General features: G+C 43.1%; 2 protein-coding genes and 1 long non-coding RNA gene across 3 annotated transcripts; 1 reads left to right on the top strand and 2 right to left on the bottom strand.

The window, feature by feature from the left end:
* The first annotated feature begins 1,208 nt into the window (after positions 1–1,208).
* Positions 1,209–10,490, top strand: mydgf (myeloid-derived growth factor). The gene is made up of 6 exons (XM_069522053.1): positions 1,209–1,465; positions 2,944–2,994; positions 3,156–3,217; positions 3,601–3,682; positions 6,413–6,485; positions 8,555–10,490. Exons 1-6 carry the CDS (start codon positions 1,304–1,306, stop codon positions 8,632–8,634), a joined length of 510 nt encoding a protein of 169 aa, XP_069378154.1. The 5' UTR covers positions 1,209–1,303; the 3' UTR covers positions 8,635–10,490.
* Positions 5,936–10,366, bottom strand: LOC138407195 (uncharacterized). Its single transcript, XR_011240607.1, has 2 exons — positions 10,236–10,366; positions 5,936–6,187 (listed from the first exon to the last, which is right to left on the bottom strand). It is a non-coding gene; the product is annotated as an uncharacterized lncRNA (long non-coding RNA).
* A 2,498-nt stretch (positions 10,491–12,988) lies between the features above and the next one.
* Positions 12,989–17,988, bottom strand: LOC109625785 (uncharacterized). The gene is made up of 2 exons (XM_020081252.2): positions 16,641–17,988; positions 12,989–14,110 (listed from the first exon to the last, which is right to left on the bottom strand). The coding sequence occupies exons 1-2, from the start codon at positions 17,760–17,762 to the stop codon at positions 13,130–13,132; spliced, it is 2,103 nt and encodes a 700-aa protein (XP_019936811.2). The 5' UTR covers positions 17,763–17,988; the 3' UTR covers positions 12,989–13,129.
* Positions 17,989–22,067: the final 4,079 nt, after the last annotated feature.

Raw genomic sequence — 22,067 nt, 5'->3', positions numbered from 1 at the left:
GTGGTCTGTGTTTACTTTTGTTTATAGCCAAGAGAAGAAGCTGTTTGTGTGAGTGCAGTGGGAATAACTGAATATTTCTCCTCCTCCTGGTTTTACACAGCTGGCATCCTGAGGGAGGAAATAATGTTTACCTGGGCAGGACGAGGACTCACTCAGTCTGACCATCACTACAGACCAAACAGCTTTCCCTGTCTGAAATAGAAGAATATGAGCCTAATGGTGCCTGTACTTTCCCTCCCGTCACTGCTGTGCAAATATTAATACACTCAACAGGCTGCATGAGTGAAAACACACTGTTATTAATTCTGTTCAAGAAGTGGGATTGGACAAGGAGGAGGTCTGGATGAGGTTATTCAACGGAAACACTCCGGTTGGTTTTGGTCTGAATTTGAGTCTAAATGCTCAAACTGTTTTATGGTTTTTACACATGAGTGTCCGACAGTGTTCGAGGGTCTGGTCTCGTACCAAACATCTGTTACGCTTCACCATGAGGATTCTTTATGGCTCCGGACACATGCATATAAAAAACGTATGTACACATGCAGACATGTGGGAGCAGACACGAGACTGATGATGTCTCCTGTGACACAAAATGTGGTGCTACTGTGAAAACAAGAGGAATGTACATGTCTGTGTTGGCAGGTAAATGTGGATTTTGGAAGGATGGATGATGCACGACAAGGCCCAGGCATTCAGAGCTGGACATTCCAGGCTCATGATAAAGATACTTTATTCTTCAGAGGAGACACAGCACTTTGACAGCACTTCACAAAAACAGGTTCAATTTTAAACAGCTTTCAATGTCAGAGATTTTTCTCTCACAACTGTTAAGGAATTAGATAGAGTTTTTTTATTTGAATGAAAAAACAGCTAAAATCATTGAACTAAATGTTCCTCTGGTGTTTGTAGTATTTGTAGCAGTTTCCTCTCATTTAAATCCAGATTTTCTTGTCTCAGTAGAGCTCTCACCTGTTCTGCTGGACGGAGAACTCCAGCTATTCAAATTTGGCTGTAGGAGGGCGACACCATGCGGTCAGAGATGGTAACCTCATAATACAGGAAAAAAACATAAAAAATCTAAGTATCAAAAATATAATATTACTTCAACAGTTTTTGATTTATATAATTATTATCATGTCACGTCAAATCTAGACGCTTTATTCATTTGTGTTTGTTTATCTTTTTTTAATTTGGTTTCGGTTTGGTCTGTGACACGGCTGGTGACGTCACTCTCAGTGGACGGGGCACCGGGGGGGAAGCGGAGCGGCCACTTTGAGCCTCTCACACAGGACAGCAGGAAGAGATGGCGGCTGAACTCACCTGCCGTGTTGTGGCCATGACCTGGATGTTTTTGCTCGTGTCGGTGTCCTCCCTCGTCCCGGCTGCGGCCTCCGCTGAGCGGACGAAGACGGTGGAGTTCAACGTGAAACCTGGAGGAGTCGTGCACACGTTCACCGAGAGAGTAGTGAGTGACAGTGGGAGAGTCTTCATCTGACTCTGTTAGCTCAGCTACTTTCATTATTTACTTTCATTCACCATGAACTTCTTTTATTAATGTTTTATTCATCTTAATTTATCCTCTGTGAGTTTGACTGTAGTCCAGTTCACCGTGTGCGTTATTGTTATCGCTCCATTGTCGCTTATTAGTCTTATGTTAGCCTATTAGCAACGTTAGAAAAGACATTATGAACTTTAATGTGAGTAAAGTCACGTTTCCGTCGTTAAACATTTGTTTAATTTATTTATTTCACCTTAAAAAACGTGTAATTGAAAAAAACTACATCCAGCTGGAGTTGCAGCCTGATGACGTCACGGCCGCTGAGAGGCTGACACGTCGCTGCCACAGCGGCTCCTCTGATTGGCTGAGCTGCAGTCAATGAGAGCTGCTGTTCTGGTTGAACAGGAAGTGTTATTGTGATTTCTGTGCAACAAACCTGCCACCGACTGTTCTTCTTACTGTTCTTTATTCACCCTTAGTCTTTAGATTGTGTTTAAAGCATTATATTGTTATATTATAACACACACCCATCACAACCAGCCCTTTGTCATAGCAACAAAAGCACAGGGGTCAATAGTAACATGAATGGTGGCTGTGGTGTGGCGGCATAATAAGATGTTAGTTATTATTATAATGTTATGAGCAATAATGATCATTTGCTACATCCTAATATTGATATTCTATGGGATTTAACTGTTAAAAATCTGTGTAATTTCAATAACAAGCAAGTCTGTTATACCCTGTTTACATTGTATATATTCATTTATTATACTGTATCTCTACTTATTATCCCTATTTCCTTTGCTGCTCTAACAAAGCAAATGTCACCATATTGGGAATAATAAAGGATTATCTTATATCTCATATCTTATCTTATCTCATCTCACTTTATCTTACACAAGCTTTCAGTGTTGATTTATTTCTCAACGCAATTTTAGCAGTGATTCCTCAGTCATCATATTAGCAATGTAAAACTGGTGCACGTTAATGAAATTAAAGCAGCAGCTAACAACTGTTAGGAATTTTTTTAAATACTCAATCATCATCAATCATTTAATCTACTAAACAAGGCGACTTTTAGCTTCATTAGACCAACAATCCAAAAGCAGTAAGTATTTCAATTACAATGATGTAAGATCAAGAAAAGCAGCAAATGGTCAGGTTTTGCACTTTGTTTGAAAACAACTGAATCATTTAATCAGCAGAATAGTTACCAATTCTTAGTCTGGCAACAGCTCTAAAAGGAAAAGCAGCCATGTTTAAAGGCAGGAGCTACATCTTTGTCCAAATCAACCTGTGAAGTTATTTTCAATCAAACCCTTTTACTGAGCAGCAGACCGCATAATTCTGGCTTAATGAAAAGTGTTGTTGTCAAAGTAATTGATCCATTAATAATGAATGTAATATGTAGGATCTATGCTCTAACTGCCTCTCTTTTATTGCAGAGGGATTATGAATGTTCATTCACTTATGCTTCACAAGGGGGAACCAATGAGGTGAGTCTCTCTCTCTCTCTCTCTCTCTCTCTCTCTCTCTCTCTCTCTCACTCTCTCTCTCTCTCTATCTCTCTATCAGCCAGTTACTTATTCACCACTTTATTAAATCTTTGATTAGCAGATGATAAACAGAATTGTTCGTCTATGTTTTTGCCAAACAGCAATGGTTGATGAGTGTGGGCCTGAGTGATGAGGACACTCTGTTTTCCTGTTCTGTCTGGAGGTGAGACACACACACACACACACACACACACACACACACACACACACACACTCACACTCTCACACACACACACACACACACTCTCACACACACTCTCACACACACACACACACTCTCACACACACACTCTCACACACACACACACACACACTCAGCGGCTGCAGAGGGATCTGTACTGATTCTTCAGTTCAGTGACCCTGATGTTCAGTTAGTGTCTTCAGTTAAATTAGTCCCATCTGTCTGTGGTTACTTCTTTGATTTTAGTTAGACCCACAAATTTCCTCACGTCATTTAAATATATTCATGACTGATTTCATAAGTGTATGAATGAATGCAATTGACTTAAGAGTTAATAACAAATATTTCTTCTTCATTTCTTCCAGGCCTCAGGGAAAATCATACCTGTTTTTCACTCAGTTCAAAGCTGAACTGAAGGGAACCAAAATTGAATATGCCAACGCATATGTAAGTAAAGAAACACTGTTTTTTTAACTGTGACCAACTTTAATAATGTTAACTAACCTTTCAATAAAGAAACAAGAATGTCACTCGGTAGAGTTTGTACCTCTGGCAAAGCAATTCCACATTCAGTTCTTATACTGGGAAGATAAAACATTTGGTATCATAGTTTTTCATATTACTGCTAAAAACTCAACACTAAAATGTCACTCAGTAGAGTGTGTACCTCCACCAGGGCCCAACAGTACTGTTATGAAACAGCATTTAAATTTGACACCTTCATTAACATCGGTCCCTTAACATGTAGGATGTTTTTCATCAAGATTTATTAATTATTCTCTGTGAAATAAAGGAAATTGTTGAAAAACATCTCACAATGTTAGAAATACTTTTCTCTGACCCATATTGCGTACTTCCTTCAAGTTTTGTGTAATCCTGCAAACAAACGCAGAAGAAAACATTTCCTCCTTGGTGAAGTTCATTAAGGTAACCACAACTGACATGACTTGGGTTTCAGTCACTTAGATCTTGAAATGACTGTTTGGATCATAGACTACATTAAATGTCACGTTAATTAAACTTAAACACGACAACAGCAGAAGCAGAATTTTTCTTTTACTTAGCTTCTTCAGAAAGTCAAAGACATTCCGACTCACTCTTTAATATCCAGTTTCAGTGAGTGTTCTGCTTGTAAAACACTGGGCTTACCCACTAAATTGTTTATCACTTGCATCTCCCTTGTCGTCAGTGTTGTAAGATGTTGGAAGCCAAATTGCACCACAACCTGCACAGTATAGTTATAATGCTGTTGGTGCAGCACAGGATGAACCGTCCCCTGTGTTTCTGCTCCTCAGCTCTTCTCCTGAATGATTAGTTGGAGTGGAGCTTGTGCTGGACAGCAAAAAGCTCACAGGACTCCACTCGCTAACAAAGACAAAGTGCAGTAATGAGTTTTTCCTTGATATTACCTCGCTGCTCCAGGCTTCCTGTCAGTGTAGAGATTAAAGCTGGCCATACTGGGCCCAAATAAGTTAAGAGGTTAGAATCTAATGCGTCTGCACAAATGTCAAAAGAACCAAGGCTAAATATTGTTGATGAACATTTTTGCATAGCCGGCAAGTTAAAACCATCCACCTTTACACCAGCAGTGCATTATTCAGGGTGAGGGGTAAAATGGATGGCATGTTTGTTTGTCTAGCAGTTTCCTCACTTGATGGAAAACAGAGGGAAACGGCCTTCACCTTGTTATCTTGGTTTCTGAGACTAAAAATTCTTTAGAGTCACATGTATTGTCACGGTCTATTGTTTTGCAGCTGTGGGTCTCATTCCTGGACGTGCATGTACTGTTCATGCATAAATAATGTCTTGTTTCTGAATTCAAATAGCCAGACCTTTGTGCTGTCAAGCTTTTCACCACACCTGCAACAAATTGTTATGTTCACCATCAATTCATTCATTGGTTTTTTTCAAGTGTTTATTCTGTAAAAAGTCCTTGAAAATGGGAAGATTTGCATCTCAATTCCTTAGACCTCTACCAATTTCTTGTTTTGTATGATCAACACTCAATAACCCAGAAACATGCTCAAATGTTTCGCAGGTTGATTAATTGTTTCAGCTCTAGATTTAAAAACAATTTCCAGGGTTGGCAGTTCTAATATTTAAAATATATAAATAAATAATATGCTGTTTTACCCAACCATAAGTGGATGTTGTCCAACTCACGGTCAATCAAATGTCCGCCTCTTAAAATTTTCTGTTGAAGTTTCTGCTGACGTCCTTGAGCCTGGTGAGTCAGAGGTTTGGCTATGTGGAATTAAATTTTCACTATGTAGGATTTTATGGGGATTAAATGCCACCAGAAATCAAATATGATTAAACAACCTTCTGTTTTCATCAGCTTAGAATGAGCCCTTTAAATCTACATTGGAACTTTAACAGACAAACCAAACACAGGCTCTAGAGATGATGACCTTTGACATTTGTTACCTTGAGGATCTGTTTGGCTGTAAAATGACACTTAACCATTAGATGACACTAAATCCTACACAGTGATCCATTAAATGTCACATCATCAGAGACAGAGCAGTGTAATTCCTGAGCACAGTTGAATAAAACAAGTCGTCACTGACGTGTCTTTTGCTTTACTAAACAACCCCTCCTGTCATACTTATGTCTCCACATGTTCCTGTACATTTTAAATCCATTGTCCTCTAAAGATGCACTGGCTCGTACCAACTCTGACAAACCAACACAAAGACATAAAGTATAAAATAAAAACTTTATTTGTCCTGGAAGTCAATCTCTGAATTGTGGCGTCTTTGCACGTAATGTTTCATTGAAGGTTAATGTCTGGACTGTGTCTGAGCTCAGTCACTCTGTGGAGGTCTGCGTATCTGATGTGGTCATCAGCGAAGTTCACCTTGACACGCCTCCTTCCCCCAGCAAGGACAGCGGTGTCAGTCTGTCATTAGTGAGAGCGCATGTTTCTGCCTCCTGCTCTGGCTCTGAGCCCTGCAAACACAAAACAAACACAAAACAACTTCACTATGATGGGACAGGAATAATCTTGCATACAAAAAAACACCTACCACCCTCCTTGACCTAGACGTCAAATCCTCCCACTTTCCCAGCCCGTCTGCTGTTCCGCCTCTCATCCTGTTTATGTTTCTCTCTTTCTCCTTGTTCCTTTTCCTCTCCTCCCCCTCTTCATCACCGCCGCTGTGTGTGTGGCTCCAGTCGCAGACTGCAGGGGCAGGACAGAGTGACGTGCCTCTGAGGCCGGAGGAATTCACCATAGGAGACTCAACAGGTGAGAAATTGATCAATGCCCACTGCTTGTCATGCCAATCTTTCACTCTGACGCCCTCCCTCTCTCCATCACACTGCGAGCTCCCTGCTGACTTCTTTCTTGAGCATATGCTCCACCAGGGAGTGGGTTGCCATTTGTCCCTGTAGCTTTTTTTTTGCTGTTATTCAGTTTGAGCAGAAAATCTCTATTCTGGATTCAAACTGGACACAAATTTACAGTAACTTCATTTTCAGCATGAGGCTACACAAGAGGACACAGACCCAAACTCATCTCTTGATCATAATCCATCTCCGGAAAATGAATTCAGGCATGATTGAGTCCTCGTTGTGTTTCTGCTAAATTGACCTTTTAGTTGCTATAGACGGACATCAGTGAGCTGGCTTGTAACTCGCATACCTGAACCAAATATATTCATATTTAGTAAGCTGCCGATTAACCAGAGGGGGGAGCTGTTCAGTCATTGACAGACCAGTTTTCACACAGACTAACCAGCACCACCTACTCTAAACAAAAGGAACTGCAACTTAGACCTAAACATAAAGACACATTGTTGCCATCAACAGACAAAGAAAGTGATGCTTTGTTCCATCTGCAGACAATGAGTGTTACTAAAGAAAAATATAGCTGCTGTCATGTTGTGTGTTTGGGTTTAAATGAAGAATTTTTGATGCAAATCAATAAATTATTACTTTCCTTCAAACCTAAAAATCTTTTTTATATTTCATTATTTAAGGTTTGAAAAAGTAGCATATCTATAACAATTTAATTATTGACCTTTATTGAAGGTTAGGCTTGACTAGCTGTTTCCCTTTACCTTGAGTCTTAATGCTAACATGTGCTTGCCCCGTCTTGTCTTTAGCTCTGTACAGATATGATACTGAGAGAGTGATACTGATGTTTTTGGAAATCTTTTAGTTGGCTCACATTGCTCATTCTCTTTTTATCATCCCTGTATCCCACCCTCGTTTCTTTTTTATGCGCAATTTAAAATTGGTGAGGAATCTCCGCCTCTTTCTTCCAAGTGAATGTGAAGAATAGCCGATACACTGTGAGCAGAACGATCACTAAGGTCTCACTTATCCAGCAAATAATATGCTCTGGTGAACAGAACTATTACTTTTTCACAACCTCACACCTCTGACACAACAGTGGCTCTAATAAGAAAACAAATGCAGCTGTATCACTGGTTGCCTGCAGGTCCCACCAGTGGAGAAAAAAGCAGCAGCTATAGAGACCTACAGATGATTGTTGTAGGAGAACCCAGAATCCCCCTCATACCTCAACAAAGCGATGACATTGTTCTACTGGCCTAGGATCTGTGACAAACACAAGCTTACAAAACTTACACATTTTAAATAGCCAGAAAAAAGAACACCTCTTTCTTGGTTTTTGAAGCCTAAAAGCATTCACCAGAAATGAATGTCTGATTATATAAACAAACTACACCACTGTTACTAATAAGCTTTCAAACCCGTCTAACTAAATTTGATTTGAAGCATTCTTCTGCAACAACTTTTCCACTTGGGAAGTCAGTTATTCTTTAGAAGAGTGTTAGTATAAACACAACAAGGCTGTGAAGGTGGACTCATGATCTGCTTTAATGTGCGTCGTGAGCCCATCAGCCTCAATTGGCCACTTAAAGCTTTAAAGAATCAGGAGTGAAGTAATAACTGTATTTTTTGAAAATCTCTTGAGCTCGTGTGACACACAGACCTTATTTCAGAACAATAAAAAAAACATAAATGTTTGGAAAAAGGGAACCATAAATAATACAAATTCTAAATTATTCCCAGTTCAAGGACTCATTCCTGCAGCAGTGTATTACATCCCTTGCCTATAGATGGCGGACATATACATCTGCGGTTTAAATGGCCTGCTGCTGTTACTTTTCTTGGCAACAGGCAGCGCAGGTTGGACTGGACCTGCAGCTCTGAAACTGCTGCCTCTGCAGCTCTGCAGTCAGATGATACTCGCTGGGTTCAGGTGCTTTGAATCGCTGACACTGTTTTTCCTTATTTTTGTAATAATGTTGTCTCTGACAGCAATTTACTCTCTCTCCTGACCTCTAGTGACCCACAATGACGGCAAGTTCAATGCTCAACTCTCCAAACTGACCGCCATCGGACGGACACGGCACGATGAGCTGTAACTGGTCAGAAGTCCGACATGGCTCTGGTCACGTTTTGACCAATGGGAGCAGCTGGGTGAGCTCTGAGCTGGGCCTCTCTGCAGTCACTGCAGGATGGATCTGTTCAACCAAAATTTGAAGTAGGATGATACTGATATTGCCTTTGCAGCACCTTCTGTGTCAGTACATTAATTACTGTACCTGGTTATTCTCTTACCTCAGTAGATTTATTCTACTTGGGACAAAAATAATAAAACGAGGAAGCGTCAGTTGAGTATCCAGATTTTTTTTTTTTTACATGGTGTCCTAGTTAAAATTCTGCCATAAGATAAAGTGCTTCCATAGTTGTTCTTAGTTTTTGAGGCTATAAGATTTACAGTGAATAAATCTGCCCTGATCCACAGGGGATGTATGTGAATGTACACAGGATTGGTGTGTGGGGGTTTGTTGAGTATAGATAACACATTTAGAGTCAGGAGGGATTTATCCTTCTTGTGTAATCCTGAGAGGAAAGTGAGTAATCCCCCTGTATCATCATGGCACACACATAAACAATTACATTTTTTCCTCAATCTCATTCCGCTCTGAGCTGCTGTTGAGACGACGCCTCGGTCTCTTGTCTGTTTATCTTCATCTGTTCCAGATAACTGAAAGCATCACATTTGATCCCCCTAGATCACAATTCAGTATTATTTGTGAAAACTTTTTCCTTTTCTGCTTCTTTTTGACCACAAGCTATGCTCATAATCGAGCAGATAGCAGCTTCATCGTGTAGAATTTAGAACGATATACACGATTGTGTTTTTGAGCACACTAAAGCAGTTATGGATAAATCTCAAAGAATATAAATGTGAACTAATTGTAAATTAGAAATCAGAAACATCGCAGGCTTTTAGAATCCTGAAAGATTTTTTTCTATCTGTTGCACACAAGACAGCTAATCGAACATAGCATGAACTCACCATTAAGTCTTATTGACTGGCACGTCAGATCAAAAGCTCAGACTGGAAGAAACTGAGAAATCAGGCACACTGGTGCTAATTTCACACTATTGTTCTATTTTACTTCATCAGAATCAAAAAGTGATTAAGCATACAACTTACAGTACGACTGATTTCCTTTCTTATACAGGATAAAAAATATATCACTGTTTCGGACAGAAGTTATTTGAATCGAATATAGTTTATTAGAAATATCCTCATTACACATCTGTAACTAACAATTCAATAATGGTCACAAACGTCCTTATTCTGCTATTTTTAAACATACTCTTTTCTAATTCTGTGACATTTCACTGAACCTTCAGTTACTTCATGTGAAATTTAACCAAAGCTAAATATAGTGTGTGCACAGACGTTTGGCTCTTGAATGCTTTGCTTTCATCCTTCAGTGTCACGTGTGGATCAGCGAGGATATTGTGTATGTTTCAGAAGTACGTCATTATTATTAGGTCCCTCTGGTCCCTCTCTCCTCTCCCTGCTCTTATGGAGTGGGCAGGATTACCTTTATCTTTCCTACACTGATCCGACCTTCTTAGATCCACACAAGTGTCCAGAGGATGAGGTCTGGAGATTGATTTCAGATTTGACTCTCCGGTCTGAACAACTTCCTGAGGTTCATACCTTGTTCGCCCTCGGTTTGGTTTCTCTCGTCTGTCCTCTGGAGTTGAGGAAGTGCTCAACGGGGATGTTTTTTGTGTGTCCCTTTTTGTCACTGTCAAGACGTCACATCAGGAAGTACCCACATCCATATCCTGACCAGGAAATAAAAAAAAAAAAAAGATGTTACTTATTTTATACTTTTTCTTTTTTCTGTCTAATTCGTGATCATTCATGATGAAGTGTGATGTATGTTTCAGTAAAGACATGTTGTCACTGCTCTGGAGTTGAGTCTGTTTTTGTGTCTTGTTATGTCAGATCATTGTGATCTGATGGAACCACCCATGGCTTCATCAAAGGCTAAACATGAAAAGAGAAAGTGCCAGCCAGTAAATATTCTGAGCACTGTCAGAGCTTGGTCTGGATCATTTGTAGCAGTTTTATTACAAGAATTAATATATCCCTTATTAACCTAAATTAAAACACCATGTTTTCACCATACAAATGAGACTTCATATGAAACTTGATATTTAAATGAGTATTATGAAGAATTTGCTTTGCGTGCGTACTCAATTAACATATATTGTTCTCAGATAAATGTTTGCATGAGATAAAGCGCTTCCATTGTTTCTTCTTAATTTCTGGGGAGCAAGGCTTTGCAGGGAGGATCTACTAAATCCAGAGCTTTTATATACAGCCTGTGATCCAGAGGCACATATGGGAATGTATAGAGCACTGATCTTTGTGGGCTTATAGAGATATAGCGTCTGGAGGGATTTATTCATTTTGTGTTAAGCCAAGAGAAAAATCAGTATTCTTGATTGTCCTCAATTGGCATCTGTGGCTTTTAAAAATTGTAATAACACTACGAGTGATGTAGCAGTGAAATGTAGAAAGACTGTAACTATAAAACTTCTGAATTTATTGAGAGAAAATCTGTTGCGTAGTCGCACTTAGACAGAGCCAAGTTTCATTGAGATCACAACACACGAGCTGTGCCAAGAAACTCCCACAGTCTCCTGCTTGTAATTAATGCATCTTATAGCAAAGCTGTGGCTGTTTCAGAATCTCTTTTCCATTTTTTTTGGCCTCATGGAAACAAAATTTGACACTTTGTTCCCAGGATGGTTGTTCTATTGAGTCATAAGTCTCTGCAGCACAATAGTTCTTTGTTTAGCATCAGTTGAGTGTGTGTGTGAGACTCACAGCTGCCTCTGTGCTGTCATCCAGCCCATAAACAAATAACCATCAGATACCATTCTCCTCGCTGTGCAGCCATTAAAAAAAATATATACACTCAGTGCTGCAGAGCACATGCTTGGATTGCAATGGCCTCCATTCACAAGCTTTGATCAGGAGCATTTTGAATCATTCTAGCATTGTATATCTGGTCTCTTTGAGACTGAAGTAAAACCTATTGTGTTCCATTAAACATCATTCAAATATTCTTGCTGCCCAACTGATTTTAGTGTCTAACCTTTTTGTTGGGGAATTGAAAAAAAATATATGAGCTTTAGTTTTTCTGACTTTTTTTGCTTATTGTCTTACAAATGTTCACTTTTATCTTGTGACCTGTCATCATCAGGTAAAATTTTAATTTGGCTCATTCCCGTCTGATGCTTTGTGTTTACTGCTAATTAACAGAAGTCAGCATGCCAGCTCAGGTGAACCTGCTTAACATGTTTGTACTTACAAAACACCTCTGTGTAGGTACAGCCTCGCTGAGCCACCTGACTGTAGACCTCATAGACTGTATATAATGATGGACGACATGACAACTCCCCAAAAGTGAAGCCAAAGAGCTTTCATCGCCACCTGTTGGCCGGCTGCAGTAAACCCCGCCTCTTCCATCTTTAGCTTCTCGAAAATGGGTCAAAAGATAAGGTAGATAATATGCTCCTTGCACGAGTCAGCGCTCAGGCCCTCATAACAACAGCTTAATCCAAACGACAGAGACAAGATGGCATCGAGATGCAGTAGGATCTCAATGCCATCAAATGACTTAATTCAATCTGCTGTGCTGTATTTAAGTAATCCTGGACTCCAGCGTCTTTTTTTCCTTCTTCCCTCTCTCACACACCCGCCCCCTGCTTCTCTCTCTTTGCATCTCCTGACATTTGGAGAGGAACAGATGGAGATAGCGGGCGGGTCGGTCAAGCCAGAAGCAGCAAAGGAGAGGGGATTTTTACCCAGTGAAAGGTACAACGGATGGCCAGCTGCCCCCCTTCTCCCCAGACGCACATCCCGATGTGTGGGCTTGTGACCCAGTCGGCGCAGAGCGGCTCGGCCTGTGCACTTTCTTACCTGGCCTCGCTAAGTTTTCTGTCTCCTGATCTGTCACACATCTCTGGCCTCTCTGACCCTGCATGTGTCTTTCACACCACTGAGCCAAAGTGGCCCGAGGTGCACCGAGTTCTCATTATATCATCTCAACCCCTGACAGCAATTATCCGACCCAGACAAAACAGACACATGTGAGTGGAAGTGTCTGGGTGCATGGGTTTAAGCGTACCAAAAGTAATGGGCCCTCACTTCGTCTTGTCATCTTACAATAATTACAATTCTTTCTAATTAGAGCTTCTCCTTTGCCCTTTAATTGAGCGAGCTGCTGTGCAAAGTGAGCATCTGTATGGAGGCTCTTGTTAGTAGACCAGTAACCCAGACAGATGTTATGATGCCCTGTGTATGTTCTGCGTACTCGATGTGTCTAGAAGGAGAGAGGGAAAAAGACGTCAGCAGAGCCAAGCTGTTCCTCCTGACTTACTCACCTCGAGTTGCTTCTCTGTCCTGTCACCTTGCAAACTTGGTCTCAGTTAAACTTGGCGACCCTTAAATCACTCCTCACTCCTTGCTGACTTCGTGGCTGGTGCTGTGAATGTGGCTCAGTTTGATCGGCCTCCCACTCCTGCTGCATCGTCTCACACTGTGGTCGAGAGCAGCTTTCTTTTCTCTGGATACGGAGGCGCTTTGCGGGTCTCCTTCACTTTCTTTGTGTGGTCAGAGGTTCTGTGGTGGGGGTAAGGTGGAGGTTTGCGACCTCTGCGACCTTGCGCCGTTAATGGTTTCGCTGTGGCTGCGGAGGCAGTGCACACCTGTGAGGCTGCGTGAACAGGCCCTGCTGAGGACGCTCGCTTCTCTCTTTCAACGCTGGACACCGTTTGAGTTTGTGAGTCTGTGGGTGGGCAGCTGGCAGATGGAGGATGGATCGATGATGGAGGGAGCGAGCCAGCAGATGGGTGGTCGCGTTGTGGGGTCTGGTAAGATCCTACCTTGGTCTCTATGATGACAGACGGGCTGAGGGCAGGGGGTGGGTGAGGCTTTGGAGACATCGTCGAGGGAGGGGAGATGGGGCCGACCCTGATGAAGGAGGATGGACCAGGGGAGTGAGGCCGCGAAACTGGGCTTTTGGGGGGATGGAGGTTTACTGTGAGAGGGGAGAGACCAGGAGTGGGAGGTCGAACAGGGAGGTTTCTTTGGGGAGGCAGCGTAAGGTCATGGGAGGTGAGGTTCTGAGTTTGAGTTGGGCCAGATGAAGGGGGCTTATTGCTGTACGGCAGCAGTCCACCTTTTCTGGGAGAAGACCCAAGACTACAGGGGAAGGGAAGAGTTCGACTCCTCTCGGATGAGGACACCGGGCACAGCTGCACACTGGGTGGAGACTGGCCCCTGCTATGGTGACCTCTCCTGAGGGTGCCAGATGAGTCAGTGGCTCCTGGCTGCACTCCAGGCTCAGAGGGCCTCTGATGGGTGCTGCATATTGTCACCTCGCTGGAGCTGGAGCCTGAAGTGGAGCTGCTATCGCTGGGAGGCTTGGCCCTGTCGCCTCCTCTGGTGTCCTGCTGCTGCTCCTCCTCGTTCAGATCAATGGACGAGGTGAGATAGTCAATCTGCTGCACCACCTAGAAAATACAAACAATGATGGAGGGAGTGCAATGTGAGGATTAATGAGAAAGACTGGTTACATAATAGAAACACTCCACTGACTGTACACATGTAGATCAGTTTACTTCACATGAGGAGAACTATGAATGAATAGTATTAATGAAGTCCTTCTGAGTGGAGCTCTACAAACTGAGTGGAGTGTGAAAGATGTGGGTGTTACCCGGTAGACAGGGTTTAATCATTAAGTTGCATTATGGGACACGTAGGATCCAGCCTTTCTGGAGCTTGACTTATACCAGATGTGTGTGCGCTCCTGTACTTATATCTTTGTGAGGACCAAACAGGAAACAGAGAATACTTAAAACTTTGACAAAACAAATGACTCATACAATCATGAGCGTCTGTTGTTTCTGCTGTTACATTTCGGGATATTCTTCAACTCTATTATTATTATGAGAGGAGTGTTCTTTCATTTGGAGAAGCAAAGGACGCAGTATCCTCTAGATAGTAATAAATATCTCAAATGATAGAGTTTTGGGTGATTAATTCTTCTGCATTAGGCTGCATTTATAATTTAGAGCATATTTGCAGCTGACTCTCAGCAGATGTATTGCACTAATCTGTGAGCAAGTCACATGAGCTTGTAGTACTTAGTGCAAAAATGTTTACCTCAGCCTTTAGAGGATGAGAGCACCATTACTGGAAATGTGTAAGCTAAATTTAAGTGGGTTTCCCTTCTAATAACTCTCAGTGGATAGTGTGTAATATATCATACACAGGCAAACCAGTATATCTATGCATGTTTTTAAATGTTTGCAGAGTGTCCAGTATGCACATACACACAAATCCACAGATACATTATTAACACAGAGACACAGTCAGGTGGGTGGACACACACACAGACTCTCCAACACACACACATGATGAAACAAAGCCTGGAGAGAGATTGTAGAAAATTACACTGGGGAAAATGTTTGACCCATCTCTCCACCTGCTCACCGTGCACAGATAAATCCTCGGGTCCTGCAAGAACAAATGAATTATTGTTTTGTTCCCTGTGTTCAACAGCATCCTTGCCGATGTCAAAAGATGACCTGGTTTGTCTCTTTTTTATGCTGTAGCTTTTTAGGCGAGGCATTTCATATTAATACTTTGAAGTAGAGTCTGTGTGTGTGTGTGTCTGCACGTCAAGCGACTGTGGGCAGGTGCTGCTTGTTAATGTCAGGAATCAGACGAGATAAAAGCAGAGGACCCTGGTTTTTCGTCTGCTGCTCCCATGAGTGTTTATAAAGACGTCTCTGACCCCTCAGGTCTTCACATATGGTGCTGATGAGTGCTAAGGGACGTGTTTTCCTTTCATTTAACTCTTTCAGTTTAACCTTGCTGTCGTTTTCCTTGAAGTTCTGAGTCATAATGCAGCGTCTGCTTTGCCCAAATTCCTCAGCAGAGGATCACTTGCGTATTCACGTGTGAGCTTTGCCTTTGAGATGCTTTCTTCTCTCACCGTGTGTGAGTCTTTAGTGTTGCTGTAATATTTGTATAGTCTCAGTCTAAAATACTTTAGAGGCTGACTCCAATTTCTTTTTATAAAATAGATATATTATTTAACAAAACTGAGGGTTGCTGCTCATGCAACAGAATGATAAAACAGGGCTTTGAAATAAATATGCTACCAAAGTCTTCTCTGGTGCCTTATCTTCTTTTGATCTGTCATCTCTGTTGTTAAAATTTGGGACTTTCTATCACAGTGGCGGTTTGCTCCCTCTCATCCCACCCTATATGCTCTTTCATCAGTGTTATATTAATACTGTCACACGATAAAAAAAAAACAGCCAGGATGATGAGGTTATAGCACCTCGGGTCTAGCCACGACCCCCGCAGATGGGAGATCAAACGGCAAGAGGCGAGATTTTTTTCATGTCACTTTTTTTCCAGATGAGGAACACGAGGCAGAGACACTCGGACATAAATGGATTATAAGAAAGAGTCGGACACTGTCCATCTGGGCCTGGAGCAGCATCTGTCAATAGGGAGGGAGAGTGGAGGAAGAGATGAGGAGGGGGGGATGCAGAGAGGGAGGCTTTGCCTAATGTCACACAGCGTAATCTCAGCAATCTGTGAATGCATCAGGCCAATGGGGCAAACTATATAGTCTCATTCACCTCTATACAAATTTATGCATGAGTAGGTTTGGCAACAGAGACGTCGGAGAAGAGTTGGAGAAACAGTTTGCTGGCTGCGGTGGATTTGTGCATCCCTGCTGCTGACTTTTTAATGCATGTTAAATTCTGCTGAGGACGTGCATTTGTAGTCTGCATTGTTACACGTGAGGGCACGAGCCCTCCAGGTTTTTCTAGCACCAGCATGGAAATTTCCAGCATGAGGAAAATGACTGAATAATTGAGAGAGGATGAAGTATCTATTCTCCCTTCTCTGAGCTGCTTTATCTGTTTATGATAGGGCGGTTGAAATGGTTGGATATGAGACATTATAGCCTTGTTGTGTCTTTTCTCACTATTTCTAATCAACCAAAATCTGTCACCTCACCTCTCTCATTTCCTGGTGCACGTCCCTCAGCGCTGTGAGCACCTGCTCCAGGTTGTCCACCACTCGTTTGATCTGATTTCGAACTGCCTTCCTGCTGCAGCCCGCCTCCCTCCTCTCCGGCTCCCCTTCACTCTTTGGTCTGCGTCTGAGCGATGTCTGCTTCTGGCCCAGGACGGCGATGTGCTCTGAGCTCGGCCTGGGTTTCCTGGGGCGCCGTAGCACTGTGGTGCAGCCCAGGCCTCTCTGAGGGACCTCGGTGGAGAAGATGACTCCGTTGAGGGGCCCGTTGAATCCCTCCACAGGTGGTTCTCTCAGCGCTGACAGGTCTCTGTGGCTCTGGGAGTTCCTGCTCTGTTGTTTGATATAGCTAAAGCTGGAGCTGAAGCCGTGCTGCCTCTCGATTAGTCCCTGAGTGTCTGGGCTGACCCAGCTGGATGAGTGCAGGTCTCTCTGGTGGTAGGTGGTATGGCTGGCGTAGTCCCACACCTTATCCCTCCTGTCCTCCATACACAGCACAACAGGCACCTCACAGTTTGGCTCCTTAGGGAGCAGTGAAGGAACAGGAACAGGAGGGGGTACCACAAGTGGCCCGTATTTCTTTGTTGAGTTGCTGGTCCTGTCATTCTGTGAGTGAAGGAGGTTTAGCTTACCGCTGTGGTTCCTCCCCAACGTGTGGTTCTCCTGGGCAGAAGTGAAGCTGTTGACTGGACCCTGCGGTCCATCCCCTGGGCTGATTTGTGCGTTGGGGTCTGGGTCTAAATCTGGAGATTGGTTCCACCTGACAGGACTCTCCTCCCTCTGCTTCCCCAAACTCCCTGGCAGGATGTGGGGCCCCCTCAGCACCACCGGCAGCATCCTTGCCATCCCCATGCCATTGCACTTCAAGTCACCCTTCTTTGTACGGCCCTTTCCCGGGAAGGAGAAGAACCCGATCCCCTTGGCTCTCTCCAGGGGGGTCAGGCTGCCACGGTCCTCCGGGTTGGGTTTTTGCGGCCCGTTGAGCCCCAGGTCACTGCTGTGGTGGGTCTTTAGACTGTTGCGCAGCCACGGGATGAAGTGAGGGGCGTGCGGCTTGAAGCCTTTCTGCTCCCCAGGCGCTGGAGCCCTGCTGTCAGAGAACATGGTGATGGAGGATGTCCAGCAGCCTCACAAAAAGATGAAGCAGCAGAAGAGGAACAGGAGGACTCCTGAGACACAGAGAGCTTCCTCCTCTTTTTCCATGAATCTCCTCCTACCTTTTCCATTAACATAGACTCTATCCGCTCTGTCTTAAGTCTCTGTTCCCCTCTCTTACTTTTTCTCCAAAACTTTTATCTGCTTTTTTCCAGCTCGGCTCAGATCCCACCCATCTACTCCCCTTTTCCCGATGAAGTCTGCTTCTATTTTTTATCGCCTTGCCTTTTTCCCTTCTTCTTCTCCCTCTCCTGCTGCTTCTCCTCCCACTATCTTTTCCGTTGTAGTGCTCTTGAGCCCCTCACCCCCTCATCGGGCCGGCCTTGGAGATGCCGATGGACTCACTCTCCTCGTCTTCTCTCTCTGCTTGCCTGCATATCACTGGTTCAGTAGCACTGGAGGCTTCCAGCCTCTCACCCCCTCCCTTCCTTCCTCTCACTCTCTCTCTCTCTCTCTCTCTCTACCTCTCTCCTTTCCTGTCTCTCTCTCCCCCCCGCACTGCGCTGCGCCGCTGCCTCCTATCCTTGCTCTTTCTTCCTCCCACTCCCTCTCACTGCTCTAACTCCCTTTCTCTATTTCCCTCTCCTCTCCCCATCTGTCTCTTCTCGGCTCTCATCTGAAAACCCCTCATCATCCTCTGTCTTTGCAACTCTCCGCTCATTTGCCCCCCCCTCTCTGTCACTCTCTCCTGCCTCCCTTCTCCTTCCCCACCTTCCATTTGCCAGAGAGAGCAGCTGAACTTCAATCAAGACGCCAGCATTATTAATCCCCCGTTAGCCAATGTATATCCATGTGATTCCCCCTGCCACTGTTCTCATCTGATTACTCCTTTCCCGGCTCAGCCCTCCACAATTAAATGCTGCTTATAGGATACCAGAGGGGCTTTAGAGGAGTAGAGGAGGATGGCAGCAGGGAGGGATGGAGGAGGAACAGTGGGGAGGCACAGGGGCACATAATTGCGACCTACAAGATCAGAGATCAGCAGCAATTGAACAGAAACTATAAGCTGCCCCGGCTGCAAACAACAGCCTGGCTGCAGTGGCACAGGCTCTCCCTGGTTTATTGTCAGCAAACAGTGTCATGTTACATCCCACTTGTTTCCCTTGTTTTATTTTCTGCAGCATATCCAACTTCCATTTGTTCCAATTTTGCAGAGACAGCTGCTATTTTCGGGTTTCTCATCCCAATTCTTGGCTGTCTGGATTAGATTTCTTGTGTCTGACAAGCCCAGAGATGCCTCCTAGGTGCCTCCACACTCAACTGCCGCTGCATGCATGAGTCCCCCTCCTCACTGGCAGCATCCGAAATGAAAAGACGGCAGCGGAGCCGCACAAGAGCCCTGACAGTTTGCTGTCACTCAGCAGCGAGACACATAAGGCATCTGTCTTGCTGTTAGTCAGCATTGGCAATCTACTCCTCTGGTAGAGCCCTGTTACAATGGGCCGTCACTCATATTCTACTATACAGGTACATGTGGAGTAGGGGGGAGAGAAACAGACGCAGGCCTAATCTGCAGGCTAAGAAGATTCCTGCCTACATGGCGATGGACTGCTGTAATGACCACAAGTCTGGATAAAAAAAAACAATAAAGAGCGGAAGTAATAGAGCAGCCACTCTTAATCCTGCAGAGCTTTTAGTTCCTGCACGACACAGTGATGCACACAGCCACAGTGTGTTTCCATGTAACTGTGGAAGGTCTTCTGTGTTTAAAGATGAAACCTTGAATGCACCGTTCATCTATATGTGTTTGCATTATCATGTTTAGAGGGTTTTACCGTTTATGAGAGTTTCACATTGTAATAATGGTAAATAACTCGAGCTCAAGTTCATTTGAAGAGGACAGTTTTGTCTTTGCAAGCACAAGGTCAAGCTTTCCCTCTACACACACACACAAACACACACACATACACACACAAACACACTTCTCTTTTGTATTGAGCTAAAGAAAAACATGTGCGTCATATTCTTATGTCAGTGCTCATTTCCATTCATATTAAATTATGAAAATACATCAATGCACGTTCACAGAAATAAAACAGAGATATGTGATAACAATAAAATAATCGGACAAAAATAAAACAATAGTGTATATACAGGATTAAAGATAGGGTTGGTGACTTGGCAGGCGACACTTTGGAAATATGCAACAGATACATTACATTCCCTCCCATCAGCCCTCTCGTCAAAGCTGTGCCCCCAAAACACATGAATGCGCACCGACTGACAACTGCTAGAGGCCGAGTTTTTCGTGACTCGCTTGCTAACTTCTGACTATCGTCACCGCTTCAGCTGCGTACGTCTCCCCGGCTGAAGACTCCGGCCATGCTCAGTGAGAGCGTAGGCAGACAGGCCGATTATTGACAGACAAGTGGTCCAGCCAATCATTTTATTGTGTCTGAATGAAAGGACTGTAATACACACGACCATTTATCCTTTCATTCAGACACAATAAAATGATTGGACTAATCAGATTTTTTATTTCTGAGGTATTTGTTTGATGGCTATTAGGACATGAGGAGGATTTCAACAATTAAGATGAAAAGTGTTTCAAAAAACAAATGACCAACCCTATCTCTAAAGAAATTAAAAGAGTGGGTGTCACACAGCACCTTACAACCCCTCACAGCGAGAAGGTTCTCAGTTCAAATCCCTGGTTTGGGCTGGGGCCTTTCCGTTTGGAGTGCTCTCTGTTCTTTTCATTGCGTACTCAGGCTTCTTCCCACGGTCCACGGACAGGCAGAGTGGGGTTAAGTTAACTGGAAACTCTAAATTGTCCATAGGTTAAATGTGAGTTTGAATAGTTTGTGATGCACTGACGACCTGTCCAGGATGTATGCCACCTCTCGCCCGGCTGGTATTGGCTCCAGTCTTTCTGCAATATAAGCGGCAGAGACAATGGAAGGATGGGTGGAAAATAAATATAAATGGTAAAATGTGAACATAACTCAGATAAAGAAGTAAAGCACCATTAAGTTCAAACCTTTATCTTCCCTTTTATCTTCCTAAACCTCTCCCGTTCCCCTGGCCCCTTACCCCCCACTCATTAACTTATTAGATAAAACGCACAGAGCAGGAACCTCTGTGTGCCAGATGTGATATGAGGGGTTTCCAAATCACATTATAGTGTGGGAGTCTGTCCTTTAAGATATATCTTATCCCTCTCTAATGTAATGTATTGGTTTGATCATGTGGCCACATTTTGGAGTCAAGTAATAGTTTTTTTTATATTTTGCTGGGATGAGGCAGCAAGAGAGTAATTGTTGTTGGGCTGTGATGAGTCTACTTAATACTCGAGAGACTCCAAGTATGATTAATAAAGGCTCTGGCTCTGGTGGAGTGTTAATATTTCTGAGCTGTTATTAAAGATTTGAGACTAGAAAGATGCAAGTTTGGGGCTTAATACGAAGCAATAAAAAATACTGTCTCTGAGAGAGGACATTGATCACATGCATCTAGATATATACACGGTATGTTTTACCTTCATAGAGTCTAGTTGGCATAAACTTGCAGGCACACAGTCCCTCTGCGTCTCCATGTCCACACAGCAGCTGACACAGACGTAACTGACGATCTATCTTTCTCTCAGAGGGATGATTTTACAAGTAAATATGAAATCACAGCATATCTCAGTGTATGAGATTTTGTCAAACAACACAGCGGTTATAAAATCAGAGTTTTAGCAGAGCAGCAGCTTGGAAATTGTTTGAAAGTGACTGCTGGGTAACATGAAGTCTTAATGGGCCATGTTTCCGTTACTGTTTTGTACGTGTTCTGTCGTCTGACAACAAAAACAGAAACCCATGAGATCAGCTTTATCGAGAACTTGTATTAAACTTCTGTATATGCGAGCATGGAGAGCAGAAGAGAAGCAAATAAAATAAAAACTTGCTGACACTTGGCAGAATGCTAATACAACCCGGTGGCGTCATAGTTATGGTATTATAACATCTAGTGACATTTTACGACATTTTCAAGAAGGATTTAGCTTCTTTGCACTGAAAGTAAGAGTTTTCAACAGCATCCTCAGATTTGCATACTGACCACAGCTACGCGGTTCAACCATATGCCAGGTTTTGACCTTGTCTTGTTTGATAAACTGGAGGATTAAGAGTCTGTTTCTTAAAGCTAAATAAACCCAGTGAACCTATTTAGAGATCCGTGGTTTTCACAGGACAATGATGAAATTATACTTGTTAACTTTTCTCTTATAAAGGGAATGCAAAGGTACATATTTATATATAATTATATGTATTT

Source organism: Paralichthys olivaceus, chromosome 3 (assembly GCF_024713975.1).
Source record: "Paralichthys olivaceus isolate ysfri-2021 chromosome 3, ASM2471397v2, whole genome shotgun sequence".
Taxonomy (NCBI): Eukaryota; Metazoa; Chordata; class Actinopteri; order Pleuronectiformes; family Paralichthyidae; genus Paralichthys; species Paralichthys olivaceus.
The sequence above is the reverse complement of the archived record's forward strand: the minus strand, read 5'-3'. Positions and strand labels throughout refer to the sequence as shown.

Bases quoted from the DNA above. Each gene is read 5' to 3' on its own strand.
- LOC109625785 (XM_020081252.2), bottom strand. From the start codon at position 17,762: ATGTTCTCTGACAGCAGGGCTCCAGCGCCTGGGGAGCAGAAAGGCTTC. The intron at 14,111-16,640 runs GTGAGGTGACAG...TGTATTTTCTAG, and splicing joins TGCACCAGGAAATGAGAGAG to GTGGTGCAGCAGATTGACTA.
- mydgf (XM_069522053.1), top strand. From the start codon at position 1,304: ATGGCGGCTGAACTCACCTGCCGTGTTGTGGCCATGACCTGGATGTTT. The intron at 1,466-2,943 runs GTGAGTGACAGT...CTTTTATTGCAG, and splicing joins ACACGTTCACCGAGAGAGTA to AGGGATTATGAATGTTCATT. The intron at 2,995-3,155 runs GTGAGTCTCTCT...TTTGCCAAACAG, and splicing joins CACAAGGGGGAACCAATGAG to CAATGGTTGATGAGTGTGGG.